The sequence below is a fragment of the Xenopus laevis genome, chromosome 9_10S, assembly GCF_017654675.1.
Source record: "Xenopus laevis strain J_2021 chromosome 9_10S, Xenopus_laevis_v10.1, whole genome shotgun sequence".
Taxonomy (NCBI): domain Eukaryota; kingdom Metazoa; phylum Chordata; class Amphibia; order Anura; family Pipidae; genus Xenopus; species Xenopus laevis.
In genome coordinates, this window is record NC_054388.1 from 8045227 (window position 1) to 8057431 (window position 12205).

At 41.7% G+C, this 12205-nt stretch overlaps 1 protein-coding gene across 5 annotated transcripts in view; it reads right to left on the reverse strand.

Moving 5' to 3' along the window:
- Positions 1-11706, reverse strand: part of arhgap27.S (Rho GTPase activating protein 27 S homeolog) — a 64283-nt gene extending 52577 nt beyond the window's left edge. The window contains exons 1-3 of one of the 5 annotated variants that reach the window (XM_041577960.1): positions 9905-10260; positions 9751-9819; positions 5836-6035 (exon numbers count right to left, since the gene is read on the reverse strand). Coding sequence is in view for 3 of the 5 variants with exons in the window: in XM_041577958.1 (XP_041433892.1) it covers positions 9751-9752 (2 nt within the window). In the remaining 2 variants the exon portion in view is untranslated. Of the gene's footprint in view, positions 1-5835; positions 6262-9750; positions 10261-11646 lie in introns of those variants that run through there. The other 4 variants (XM_041577958.1, XM_041577959.1, XM_018238146.2 and 1 more) reach the window with 4 other exon arrangements.
- Positions 11707-12205: the final 499 nt, after the last annotated feature.

Consider the following 12205-nt stretch of genomic DNA (forward strand, 5'->3'; position numbering starts at 1 on the left):
GTTTGCTCATAGTCTGTACAGAGAGATCCCATAAAACTATGGCAGCATAGGTATTCCCCTGTACTAAGCACAATTCAGCAGGAACAGCCCCCTAAGATTGCTCATAGTTTGTACAGAGAGAGATCCTATAAAACTATGGCAGCATAGGTATTCCCCTGTACTAAGCACAATTCAGCAGGAACAGACCCTAAGTTTGCTCATAGTCTGTACAGAGAGATCCCATAACACTATGGCAGCATAGGTATTCCCCTGTACTAAGCACAATTCAGCAGGAACAGACCCTAAGTTTGCTCATAGTCTGTACAGAGAGATCCCATAAAACTATGCCAGCATAGGTATTCCCCTGTACTAAGCACAATTCAGCAGGAACAGCCCCCTAAAGCTGGCCATAGATGCAAAGATCCGATCGTACGAATCATCGTACGATCGGACTTTCCCATCTCCCGACCCGCCACTAAAAATTCAGATCAAAGTCTTACCAGTCAGATTAGTTAAAGAACAGATCAGCAATGTTCTGCCCCTGACAGCAATCGTACGATATCTATGTCCAACCAAAGCTAGTAACAGTCTCCCACTGAAAACTGTACGATCGGCAATACACGCAGAGATATTATCCGCAGTCAACAGAAATGTTCTAACCTGTCCGATCGATCAAACGACCGATCTCCGCCGGACGAAAAATGTCGGGACTCTCCACACACGGTCTGAATATCGTACGAATCCTCGATTTGTATGATCAGATCTTTGCGTCTATGGCCAGCTTAAGTTTGCTCATAGTCTGTACAGAGAGATCCCATAAAACTATGGCAGAATAGGTATTCCCTGTACTAAGCACAATTCAGCAGGAACAGTCCCTAAGTTTGCTCATAGTCTGTACAGAGAGATCCCATAAAACTATGGCAGAATAGGTATTCCCTGTACTAAGCACAATTCAGCAGGAACAGTCCCCTAAGTTTGCTCATAGTCTGTACAGAGAGATCACATAAAACTATGGCAGCATAGGTATTCCCTGTACTAAGCACAATTCAGCAGGAACAGTCCCCTAAATTTGCTCATAGTCTGTACAGAGAGATCCCATAAAACTATGACAGCATAGGTATTCCCCTGTACTAAGCACGATTCAGCAGGAACAGCCCCCTAAGTTTGCTCATAGTTTGTATAGAGAGAGATCCTATAAAACTATGGCAGCATAGGTATTCCCCTGTACTAAGCACAATTCAGCAGGAACAGTCCCCTAAGTTTGCTCATAGTCTGTACAGAGAGATCCCATAAAACTATGGCAGCATAGGTATTCCCCTGTACTAAGCACAATTCAGCAGGAACAGCCCCCTAAGATTGCTCATAGTTTGTACAGAGAGAGATCCTATAAAACTATGGTAGCATAGGTATTCCCCTGTACTAAGCAAAATTCAGCAGGAACAGTCCCCTAAGTTCATTTATGACTTATGCAGAGAGATCCCATAAAACTGTGCCAGCCTGGGTATTATCTTTAAGTTTGGCATGAAGAGTTTAGGGTACAGTCTGTGTATAATGAAAGATGCTGGAAATAGTTGACTAATTACCCTTATGACCGTGCGTCAGTAAATGTAAATCAGGATAATTACACTGCAGGATGGAATATGGGAGTTTTTGAGAAATGACACAAGCCTACGTATGAGATGCTATTAATTTAAGTCAGTTTCTGTGTTAATTATAAGTTACACAGCGATGCCTTAGCACTGTATGTTCTGTTTTATTTCTACTACAGATATACCCAGGCTGGTTGCCTTTTTTAAAGGGAACTTTTATCGTTAAATTAACTTTTATTATGTTATAGAACCCTTTTGATTCCAAGCAACTAAATTAGTCTTTATTTTTTTATTTTTTTGTAGTTTAAAGGGATCCTGTCATTGGAAAACATGTTTTTTTCAAAACGCATCAGTTAATAGTGCTACTCCAGCAGAATTCTGCACTGAAATCCATTTCTCAAAAGAGCAAACAGATTTTTTTATATTCAATTTTGAAATCTGACATGGGGCTAGACATTTTTCCAATTTCCCAGCTGCCCCGAGTCATGTGACTGGGATCTGTTTGCTCTTTTGAGAAATGGATTTCAGTGCAGAATTCTGCTGGAGCAGCACTATTAACTGATGCATTTTGAAAAAAAAAATTTTCCCATGACAGTATCCCTTTTATTATTTGCCTTTTTTTGTTGACTCTTTCCAGCTTTCAAATGGGGGTCACTGACCCCATCTAAAAAACAAATGCTACACATTTATTGTTATTGCTGCTTTTTATTACTCGTCTTTCTATATAGGCCTCTCCTATTCCAGTCTCTTATTCAAATCAATGCGTGGTTGCTAGGGTAAATTGGACCCTAGCAACCAGAATGCTGAAATGGCAAACTGGAAAGCGGCTGATTAAAAAGCTAAAGAACTCAAAAACCACATACTTTGTGCCTTTGGTTGGCAGCACATTTGCGGCACATTAGGACGGCAGGATTGGTTGCACACGTGCCCCAATAATGCCCCACTGTTATTCTTTCTTCTCTCTGTCCGTCCTACTTTTTCCTGTTTTTCCTTCTGTTAGTAGAGACAAAGCAAGAATGTGGCGCTCACATCCAGCACAGGAAAGTGCAGAGTTCCTGTGTGTCACTGGTACAAGTGTGTGCAGTCTCGGGAGGCAGGATCCTGCTGCTGCTCTACTGATAACAATGGTGTTTGGCGCTGATAATCCTTTACTGCCCACACTCTGCCCAGTCTGCAATTCAGATACAAATAGTGTCCTCATAAATCACAGCAAGCCACACGCTCACTCTCTTTATCTGTCAGTTGCCATTTAAAGGGCACTTTCGGCAAGGCATCCTTTTCATGGAATATATAGTTTTTGTTTTTTTAATCTATTTCCATTCTGTTTGGCCTCTTCCCAATTCAAAATGTAAAAACCCATATAGTTTATGTTTCTATTTAGACCCTCTCATGGCAAGCCATAGCTGCTGATCTGATGCCAGGTCTATAACTCGCAGTTTTAAAGGGTTAGTTCCCCTTTAAATTCACTTTTAGCATGATGCAGTGATTATCTTAGACAACTCATTTTATATATTTTGTGTTATTTATTTTTTATGTCCGAAGCGCTCTTCAGGTTGGAAATTGCAGCATCTATCTGGTTGCTAGGGCCCAGTTCACCATAGCAACCAGACAGCGGTTTGAATGAAGGCACTGGAAGATGAATAGGAGAGGGCCTAATAAGTAACAATAAAATTGTAGCCTCACAGAGCAATAGTTTTTTTTTCTGCAGGGATCAGTGACCCCGTTTTGAAAGCTGGAAAGAGAAAGAAGAAGCCACATAATTATAAAAGCTATATGAAAAAAATTACTAGCACTATATAGTGGTGTGTGGGTCGAGAATTTCTCGACCGTTCCTCCTCTATTTATAGACCTGCAAGTCTATAAATTTAGGCACTGGAATTATATAAATTTATACAAATTTAGGCAGTGCTAGGTTGCCGCAACCCGAAGATTTTGTGCAGGAACCACCTGAACCTGCCCTAAAATCTAGACCTTGCCTTGGTTGCTATTGGTTACTCCACAGGTACCCTAATAGTGGCATCACTTAAAGAGGGAACCTGACTGCTACCAGACATATCTTCAGCAGGTGAGCGGTTAAAGAAAATGTGGCCAGTCATTGTATGATTTGGCTGTTGCCGTGTCAGTTTATATTGCACACATGACAACAATACGGATGTTAAAAACCGTCTAAAGGGCACAGCGACCTCCATTTCTCTTCTTTTGGGAGGTGCCCAAACAATGCCACTTTCTTAATTAGAAAATTAAAGGAAACGTTTCTAACAAATGCCATAGAGTTATTAGTTGGTTACTGAACCCCCTCCCTTTATGCCCAAGCAAAAAGTAAAGGAGCAGTTCACCTTAAAATGAACATTGATTTTCAGCATTTTTATTATTTGTCTTTGTACTTTGCCTTCAAAAAAACAATACGGTTGCTATGGACAGTGACACTTGGCAACCAAAACACACTTCTTTTTAGGCTAGATTTGTATTAGGTATCACCTCCCAGTCTACCAATCAGAGTGCTTTAATAGTTCACAGTCCACAAGAAGCTATCTATGTCTAGCCCACAAGAAGATATCTATATCTAGCCCACAAGAAGATATCCATATCTAGTCCACAAGAAGATATCTATATCTAGCCCACAAGAAGATATCCATATCTAGTCCACAAGAAGATATCTAAATCTAGCCCACAAGAAGATATCCATATCTAGTCCACAAGAAGATATCTATATCTAGCCCACAAGAAGATATCCATATCTAGTCCACAAGAAGATATATATATCTAGTCCACAAGAAGATATCGATATCTACTCCACAAGAAGATATCTATATCTAGTCCACAAGAAGATATCCATATCTAGTCCACAAGAAGATATCTATATCTAGTCCACAAGAAGATATCGATATCTAGTCCACAAGAAGATATCCATATCTAGTCCACAAGAAGATATCTATATCTAGTCCACAAGAAGATATCGATATCTAGTCCACAAGAAGATATTTATATGTAAGTCCATGAGTAGATATCTATATCTAGTCCACAAGAAGATATCTATATCTAGCCCAGTGATTCCCAACCACTAGCTCATGAGCAACACGTTGCTCCCCAACCCCTTGGATGTTGCTCCCAGTGGCCTCAAAGCAGGAGCTTATTTTTGAATTCCAGGCTTGGAGGCAAGTTTTGGTTGCATAAAAACCAAATGTACTGCCAAACAGAGCCTCAATGTAGGTTGACAATTCACATAGGGGCTACTAAATGGCCAATCACAGCCCTTATTTGGTACCCCAAGAACATTTTTTATGCTAGTGTTGCTCACCAGCTCCTTTTACTACTGAATGTTGCTCACAGGTTTTAAAGGTTGGGGATCCCTGATCTAGCCCATGAGAAGATATCTATATCTAGTCCACAAGGAGATACCTATATCTAGTCCACAAGAAGATACCTATATCTAGCCCATGAGAAGATATCTATATCTAGTCCACAAGGAGATATATATATATATATCTAGTCCACAAGAAGATATCAATAACTAGCCTGCAAGAAGATATCTATATCTAGTCCACAAGAAGATATCTATATCTAGTCCACAAGAAGATATCTATATCTAGTCCAGCCGTTGGCCAGCGACCCATTGGCCCGAGACATCATGGACAGTACAAGGCAGATAATGCTGAAGGGGGATGTATTGTACAGTAAACATAAAACAGAGTGTGCAGATATATTTCATTTGGATGCAGACTGCACTAGTAGAAAACTAGCCATGCACTGTGTATCTAAATTAACTGTTAATTAGCCGTTCAGCATGCTAGTTATTATTAGTATCCTTCATTGATATGGTGCTGGCAGTGCTTACTATGGAGTTGTTTTTTAAACCATATATATCAGTCCCTGCCCTAGAGGAGCTTAAAACAGGAGCCCTTAACACAGGAATAGGGTGGACTTCATTTGAAGTCAAAGTGCAGGAGGCTGATGTACAGTATATTGAACTGTCAGAGGAAATATTATATCCATCTATCACCCACCCAAGGGTTCCAGGTGTCTCTCCGGTGTCTCTCCAGTGTCTCTCCATCCCACCGACCCTAAATTCACTTTAATTACCCTTGTTGTTTCTGGACTGTAGCTTGAATCTTACATGAACACAGGGGTGACATTCCTACACCCCACACATTATGCCCTGGCTGAATTCAAACCAAAAATCGCAGCAGTGATGCCAAGTGCTGTGCCACCCATATAAAGAGTTGAGAGCATAACTGCAGATTCAGCAGAACTGAAATACGGGTCTCACCTGCTGCCCTTCAATGCTTGAGCCCAAAAGGAACCTCGGACACCCTCTTCATTTCTTCCTTGCTCACAATTCCACGGGTCTCACTTCTGTCGCCGATGTTTTCTGGAGATTATGGGGTGCTGCCCACGGTACATAAAGTGTTTTATGGCCAGAGAAATGGGTGTGTGCCAGCCAGGCAGGAAAAAGAGGCAGGTAGAAGCCTACAGTACAAGTAAAGAGAGGAGAATAAAGAAGTAGAGCCTAAGAGAGGGGCATTGCCAGGTGTAAGGCTCGTGGCCCTCTTTAAGGCTGTGCCAGTGTCTGTGTAATCCCTGGGCTGTGGCAGAAGGAAAAGTGCGGCTGCTGTGTGTCAGGGTGAGATACCAGGTCTGTTGAGAGGCAGGTCTAAGAGACTGTGTTTGTTACTGGTCTCAGCTTGCCTGCCTGTCTCTCTCACGTTTCCTGTTCAACAATATCAAGAGCAAAACCCTCGCAACTCAGATTCATACTCACTTCCTCGCTGAGCCGCACACAGAAAAACCAGGGGGCCGCACTCACATGTACAAACTTGCACCCAACAATAAACAGATTTCCTCAAATTAGCCTTAAGAATACTTAGCGGTCACTTGGCTGAGGTTAAAGTGATTGCTCATTGATTAGTGATAACAAGTAAGTATATAAGCAGAGCAGGTAGTAACCCTTCCAACACATTCTCTTGTCTCTGTCCTTATATATTAGGTACCTATCTAGTGCTACCAACCCCTATTTCTGTAGGGAAATGACAGCAGAGCAGACAGTAACCCTTCCAACACTTTCCTCTTGTCTCTACCCGTATATATTAGGTACCTATCTAGTGCTACCAATCCCTATTTCTGTAGGGAAATGAGAGCAGAGCAGGCAGTAACCCTTCCAAAACTTTCCTCTTGTCTCTGTCCTTATATATTAGGCACCTATCTAGTGCTACCAATCCCTATTTCTGTAGGGAAAAGAGAGAGCAGACAGTAACCCTTCCAACACATTCTCTTGTCTCTGTCCTTATATATTAGGTACCTATCTAGTGCTACCAATCCCTATTTCTGTAGGGAAATGAGAGCAGAGCAGACAGTAACCCTTCCAACACTTTCCTCTTGTCTCTGTCCTTATTTATTAGGTACCTATCTAGTGCTACCAATCCCTATTTCTGTAGGGAAATGAGAGCAGAGCAGACTGGTCCATCCAGTCAATTTTGGGCACCCAGATGTTTGTGCAGTGCAGGCTAAGATGTGCTCTGTCTCATGCATTCCTTGGATTCCCTGACCTGCCAGCCTGTTCCAGTATATCAACATTCTTATTAAATACTCACTTCCTATTGTTAAGTCCTTGATTATTACATGTATGTTTGGGAATGATACAAGATGACTCCTCACAATTTATTTAGGCTTTAGCCTTCTCTGTAAATAATTAAAATAGATACCACATATTCTTCCCCTTGGGGCAAACGCACTGTTGTCTACAGCCTTCATTTACAGTAGGAATTCATAGCCCAGACCTCTCCAGCCTTGTCAGATTTGCCTGGGAACTGTACTATAAGGGATGATATACCCCCTACTGTAAATGATAAGGATATTAGAAGTCACTGAGGGGTTGTTCTGTGACCATATAAAGGCACAAAGCTGCAGGCTGTGTTATACAGAGAACTCTGAGTATCACTCATGTATTATAAGGGATAATGTACCCCCTACTGTAAATGATAAGGATATTAGAAGTCACTGAGGGGTTATGTGACCATATAAAGGCACAAGGCTGCAGGCTGAGTTATACAGGGAACTCTGAGTATCACTCATGTATTATAAGGGATAATGTACCCCCTACTGTAAATGATAAGGATATTAGAAGTCACTGAGGGGTTGTTCTGTGACCATATAAAGACACAAGGCTGCAGGCTGAGTTATACAGGGAACTCTGAGTATCACTCATGTATTATAATGGATAATGTACCCCCTACTGTAAATGATAAGGATATTAGAAGTCATTGAGGAGTTGTTCTGTGACCATATAAAGGCACAAGGCTGCAGGCTGAGTTATACAGGGAACTCTGAGTATCACTCGTGTATTATATGGGATAATGTACCCCCTACTGTAAATGATAAGGATATTAGAAGTCACTGAGGGGTTCTGTGACCATATAAAGACACAAGGCTGCAGGCTGAGTTATACAGGGAACTCTGAGTATCACTCATGTATTATAAGGGATAATATACCCCCTACTGTAAATGATAAGGACATTAGAAGTCACTGAGGGGTTGTTTTGTGACCATATAAATTTACAAGGCTGCAGGCTGAGTTATATAGGGAACTCTAAATATCTTATAAGAGATCGTGTACCCCCTATTATAAATTATAAGGATATTAGAAGTTATAAAAATAGTGAAGAAGCCACCTGCATATTAAATGAAGGTCGCCTACCAGTCTTGTAGAGTTGCTTGAGTCTGTCAGTATGAGGGGAAGGAAGCTGTGAATTAACCCTTATCCCTAGGGGCTTTGCTAGATCTTATAGAATAGATACAAGAAGAGCCCGGAAAGCTAAAGTGCTCATGTTACCTTTAATGTCCATAAATGGAAGATATGGGCCTACAAGAGGATTATTTAGGGGGCACCCATTGAGTCACAGCAGGGAAGAGCTGTCAGAGCTGCGGTTTGTATAGTTGGGTGTCTGACGTTGAACCTCGTTGTGTATCCCGAATGCTTCTGTTTGTAGTTGCAGTGTCTGTGCAAAGCAGCTGCACGTTTCCTGCCATTGAGCACAACTGAGAGCACCAGCACCCGACCACACTTACCCATCTCAGGATACACTCCTGACTTCATCTAGTGCACTTGCACAGCAAACTCCTACTATGCTTTGTAATCACATCACCAACAGGAGCTAACAAAAATAATATAGACTGCCAGCATGCCTCTGTCTGTTCACTACAACTCCCAGCATCCCCAGCTGTCAGAGGTTGCTGGATTTATAGTTTAACTGGATACGGTCGGCCCCACCCTTAGTATCTAAGGAACGGTGCAAACTCTTTATTTATTTACTGATCTGTGGTTTTTAAATTATTTACTTTTCTATTCATTAACTCCAGCCCGGGACTAAAACCATTTGCTGGTTGTTAGGTTCCCTGACGCTGGTAACCAGAGAGTGATCTGTTAGAGCTCTATGCAGAAAGGTGCCCCCGACAGCAGGATTTTTATGGTGTAGCTTTTATTTCTAAATTACACTGCAAATAATTCACTCTACAATATAAAATGTCATTCCTGAACCAGCAAGTGTATTTATTTTAGTTGTAATATTGGTGTGTAGGTGAATCTCAGGTCATTTTGCCTGGTCATTTGCTTTCAGAAAGAGCCAGCACTTTAGGATGGAACTGCTTTCTGGCAGGCTGTTGTTTCTCCTACTCAATGTAACTGAATGTGTCTCAGTGGGACCTGGATTTTATTATTGAGTGCTGTTCTTAGATCTACCAGGCAGCTGTTATCTTGTGTTAGGGAGCTGCTATCTGTTTACCTTCCCACTGTAGGCTGCTGGGGGGGAGGGGTGATATCACTCCAACTTGCAGTACAGCAGTAAAGATTGACTGAAGTTTATCAGAGCACAAGTCACATGACTGGGGGCAGCTGGGAAACTGACAATATGTCTAGCCCCATGTCAGATTTCAAAATGAAATATAAAAAAATCTGTTTGCTCTTTTGAAAAATGGATTTCAGTGCAGAATTCTGCTGGTGCTGCACTATTAGAATTTTTTTTTTTTTTAATGTTTTCAAACAGGTACAATCATAATCCTTGATCCACCAGGAACCTAGGATTATTGGTCTGAAGGGCACTGGCCATACACGTTCAAATGGTTGGGCATTAACTTTCAGTTCAGTTTCACAAGGTGAGTAGAGTAGGTTTGTATATTGAATTATACTCACATCTGTGGCTGCAGAAGGAAGCGTAAGATTTTGGCTGTGAATCCTGTTTATTGCACTTGGCTCTTCTCCCTAAGGAAGGGTGTAAGTCCATTATTTATAAATGCCTTGTTCTGTTGGAGTTACTGGCCCTTTAAGCCGAGGCATTCACACATACCAGCAATGGAAGAATCCGATGAATTCAAGGGTTTTTTTTCCGGGCTCCAAAAAATGTTCTGGAAGATAAAAAGCAGCTGTTAGAAATGACAGGCCCAGCAGATTTACTAGATACCAGTTTATGGGCATTTAGGGCGAGAACAAGTTCCTCTTTATGTTTAAGGAAAGCACCCGTCTCTCCTGCAAACGCACTCCAGGGAAAAGCATGGAACCCTCCTGTTCATTCCCTGAATCCGAGGGATATAAATAAGAGGAATCTAATTATACACTATAGGGACCAGTCAGTTCATTGTGGAGGGCCCCAAGGTAAAGCAACATTTGCAGACGTCTATTAAAGGGTTGATTCACCTTTAAATTAACTTTTACTATGTGATAGAATGGTTAGTATCCTAAGCAACTTTTCAGTTGGTCTTCACTGTTTATTTTAGGGATGCACCGAATCCTCTATTTGGGATTTGGTTGAATCCCCGTCCTGAAGGAATCAGCCAAATACCAATTCCCATTTTTTTGTGACAAAAAATGACAAAATTTCCCTTCGGATTTGGATTCAGTTTGGCCAGGCATAAGGATGTTGCCGAATTCAAATCCTGCTGAAATAGGCCAAATCCCGAACCGAATCCTGGAATTCGGTGCATCCATAGTTTATTTTTTTATAGTTTTCTTATAATTTTTTGCCTTCTCACTCTTTCCGCCATCAAATGGGGGGTCACTGATGCCATCTAAAAATCAAATGCTCTGTAAGGCCACAAATATATTCTAATTATGACATATTATTACTCGTCTTTCCATTCAGGCCTCTCCTATTCATATTCCAGCCTCTCAAATCAATGAATGGTTGCTAGGGGAATCTGGACCCTAGCCACCAAAATGCTGAAATGCTCCCTGAACTGTTTTCCCCTGCCTTTGCGCTGGCTATAATGAAAAATCGCCAGCGGGATGGCACTCGCGGGGCTTCGTTTTCCAAAGTCGCCCGAAATTGCCATCCTGCTGGCGATTTTTCATTATAGCTGTCGGGAAGGCAGATGAAAGCAGTTTGGGGAAATTGTCGCCCAGAACAAGAGGCGATTAGTCGCCGGGTGATTATATCTCCCCGTGTGACCTTACCCTTAGATATAGAAGAATTGTGCTTTAAAAAGTAGTGTTTCAGGCTGATTTATTGATATTTCTGCAGAAACCCCAATAATCCCTCCCTTCTCTTCCAGTCCACTTCCTGCTCCCTGAATTCCCCGGCTGTGCAAGCAGCTGTGCACTCACTGCACTGTAGGACAGGAACCAATCAGCAGCTAGCAGGACCTGATAGGGAACTGAAGCCTGTCTGTGCTTCCGTGACTGTGATTGGCTGTCCCCTCCAGGGACCGTTAGGACACGCCCACCCCTCATTTGAAACTGGGACCAGAGAACATCTATAGGGAGCTCCAATAAAGGGGCTATTTTTAAAGATATTAATTTTTAGCACCATGTAAAAGCAACACCATATATTACTCATAACTGCCTACAAAATTAGCGTTTTTCATTTATACTATATGTCTCCTTTAAAAAAAAATAACAAATAATAGAAAATGAAAACCAATTGCAAATTGTCTCAGAATATCCCTCTCTACATCATAATAAAAGTTAACTCAAAGGTGAACAACCCTTTTAAAAATAAAGCAGGGCTGATTCTATTTAGTTGGAAGTTAGCTAAGTCATACAGGCCGTGATTTCTGATGGCTGTGGCCCTTTAATATACTTACTACATCATACCTCCCAACTGTCCCGTTTTTTGTGGGACACTCCCGATTTTGACAGCTCAACCCACAGTCCAGTTCAGTGTTACTGAAATGTCCCGACTTTCTCATTGATCTCCAGCACTGAACAGCAAGAAAAGATACAAAATTTCTAAAACATAATTTGCAGAAAGCCCAGAATAAGTGACAGGTGCACTTGGATACATTTGTTAGAGTCCTGCAGCGGGTCGGGTACCTGCGGGTTACCCCTAAAAAGCTGAGGTACCATGCAGGTAGACGTTTCGGGAGCAGGTATAGACGCAGGTTGGCGGTTCTCCCGGTTTGCGGATCGTGGGCTGCGTCGAATAGTGAGTTTTACTCCTTTTTTTCTGATCCCGCCTACTTCTAATGACATCACTTCCAGTTTACAATGATAGCACTTCCTGTTTTACTCCTTTTTTTCTGATCCCGCCTACTTCTAATGATACCACTTCCGGTTTACAATGATAGCACTTCCTGTTTTACTCCTTTTTTTTCTGAACCCGCCTACTTCTAATGATACCACTTCCGGTTTACAATGACAGCACTTCCTGTTT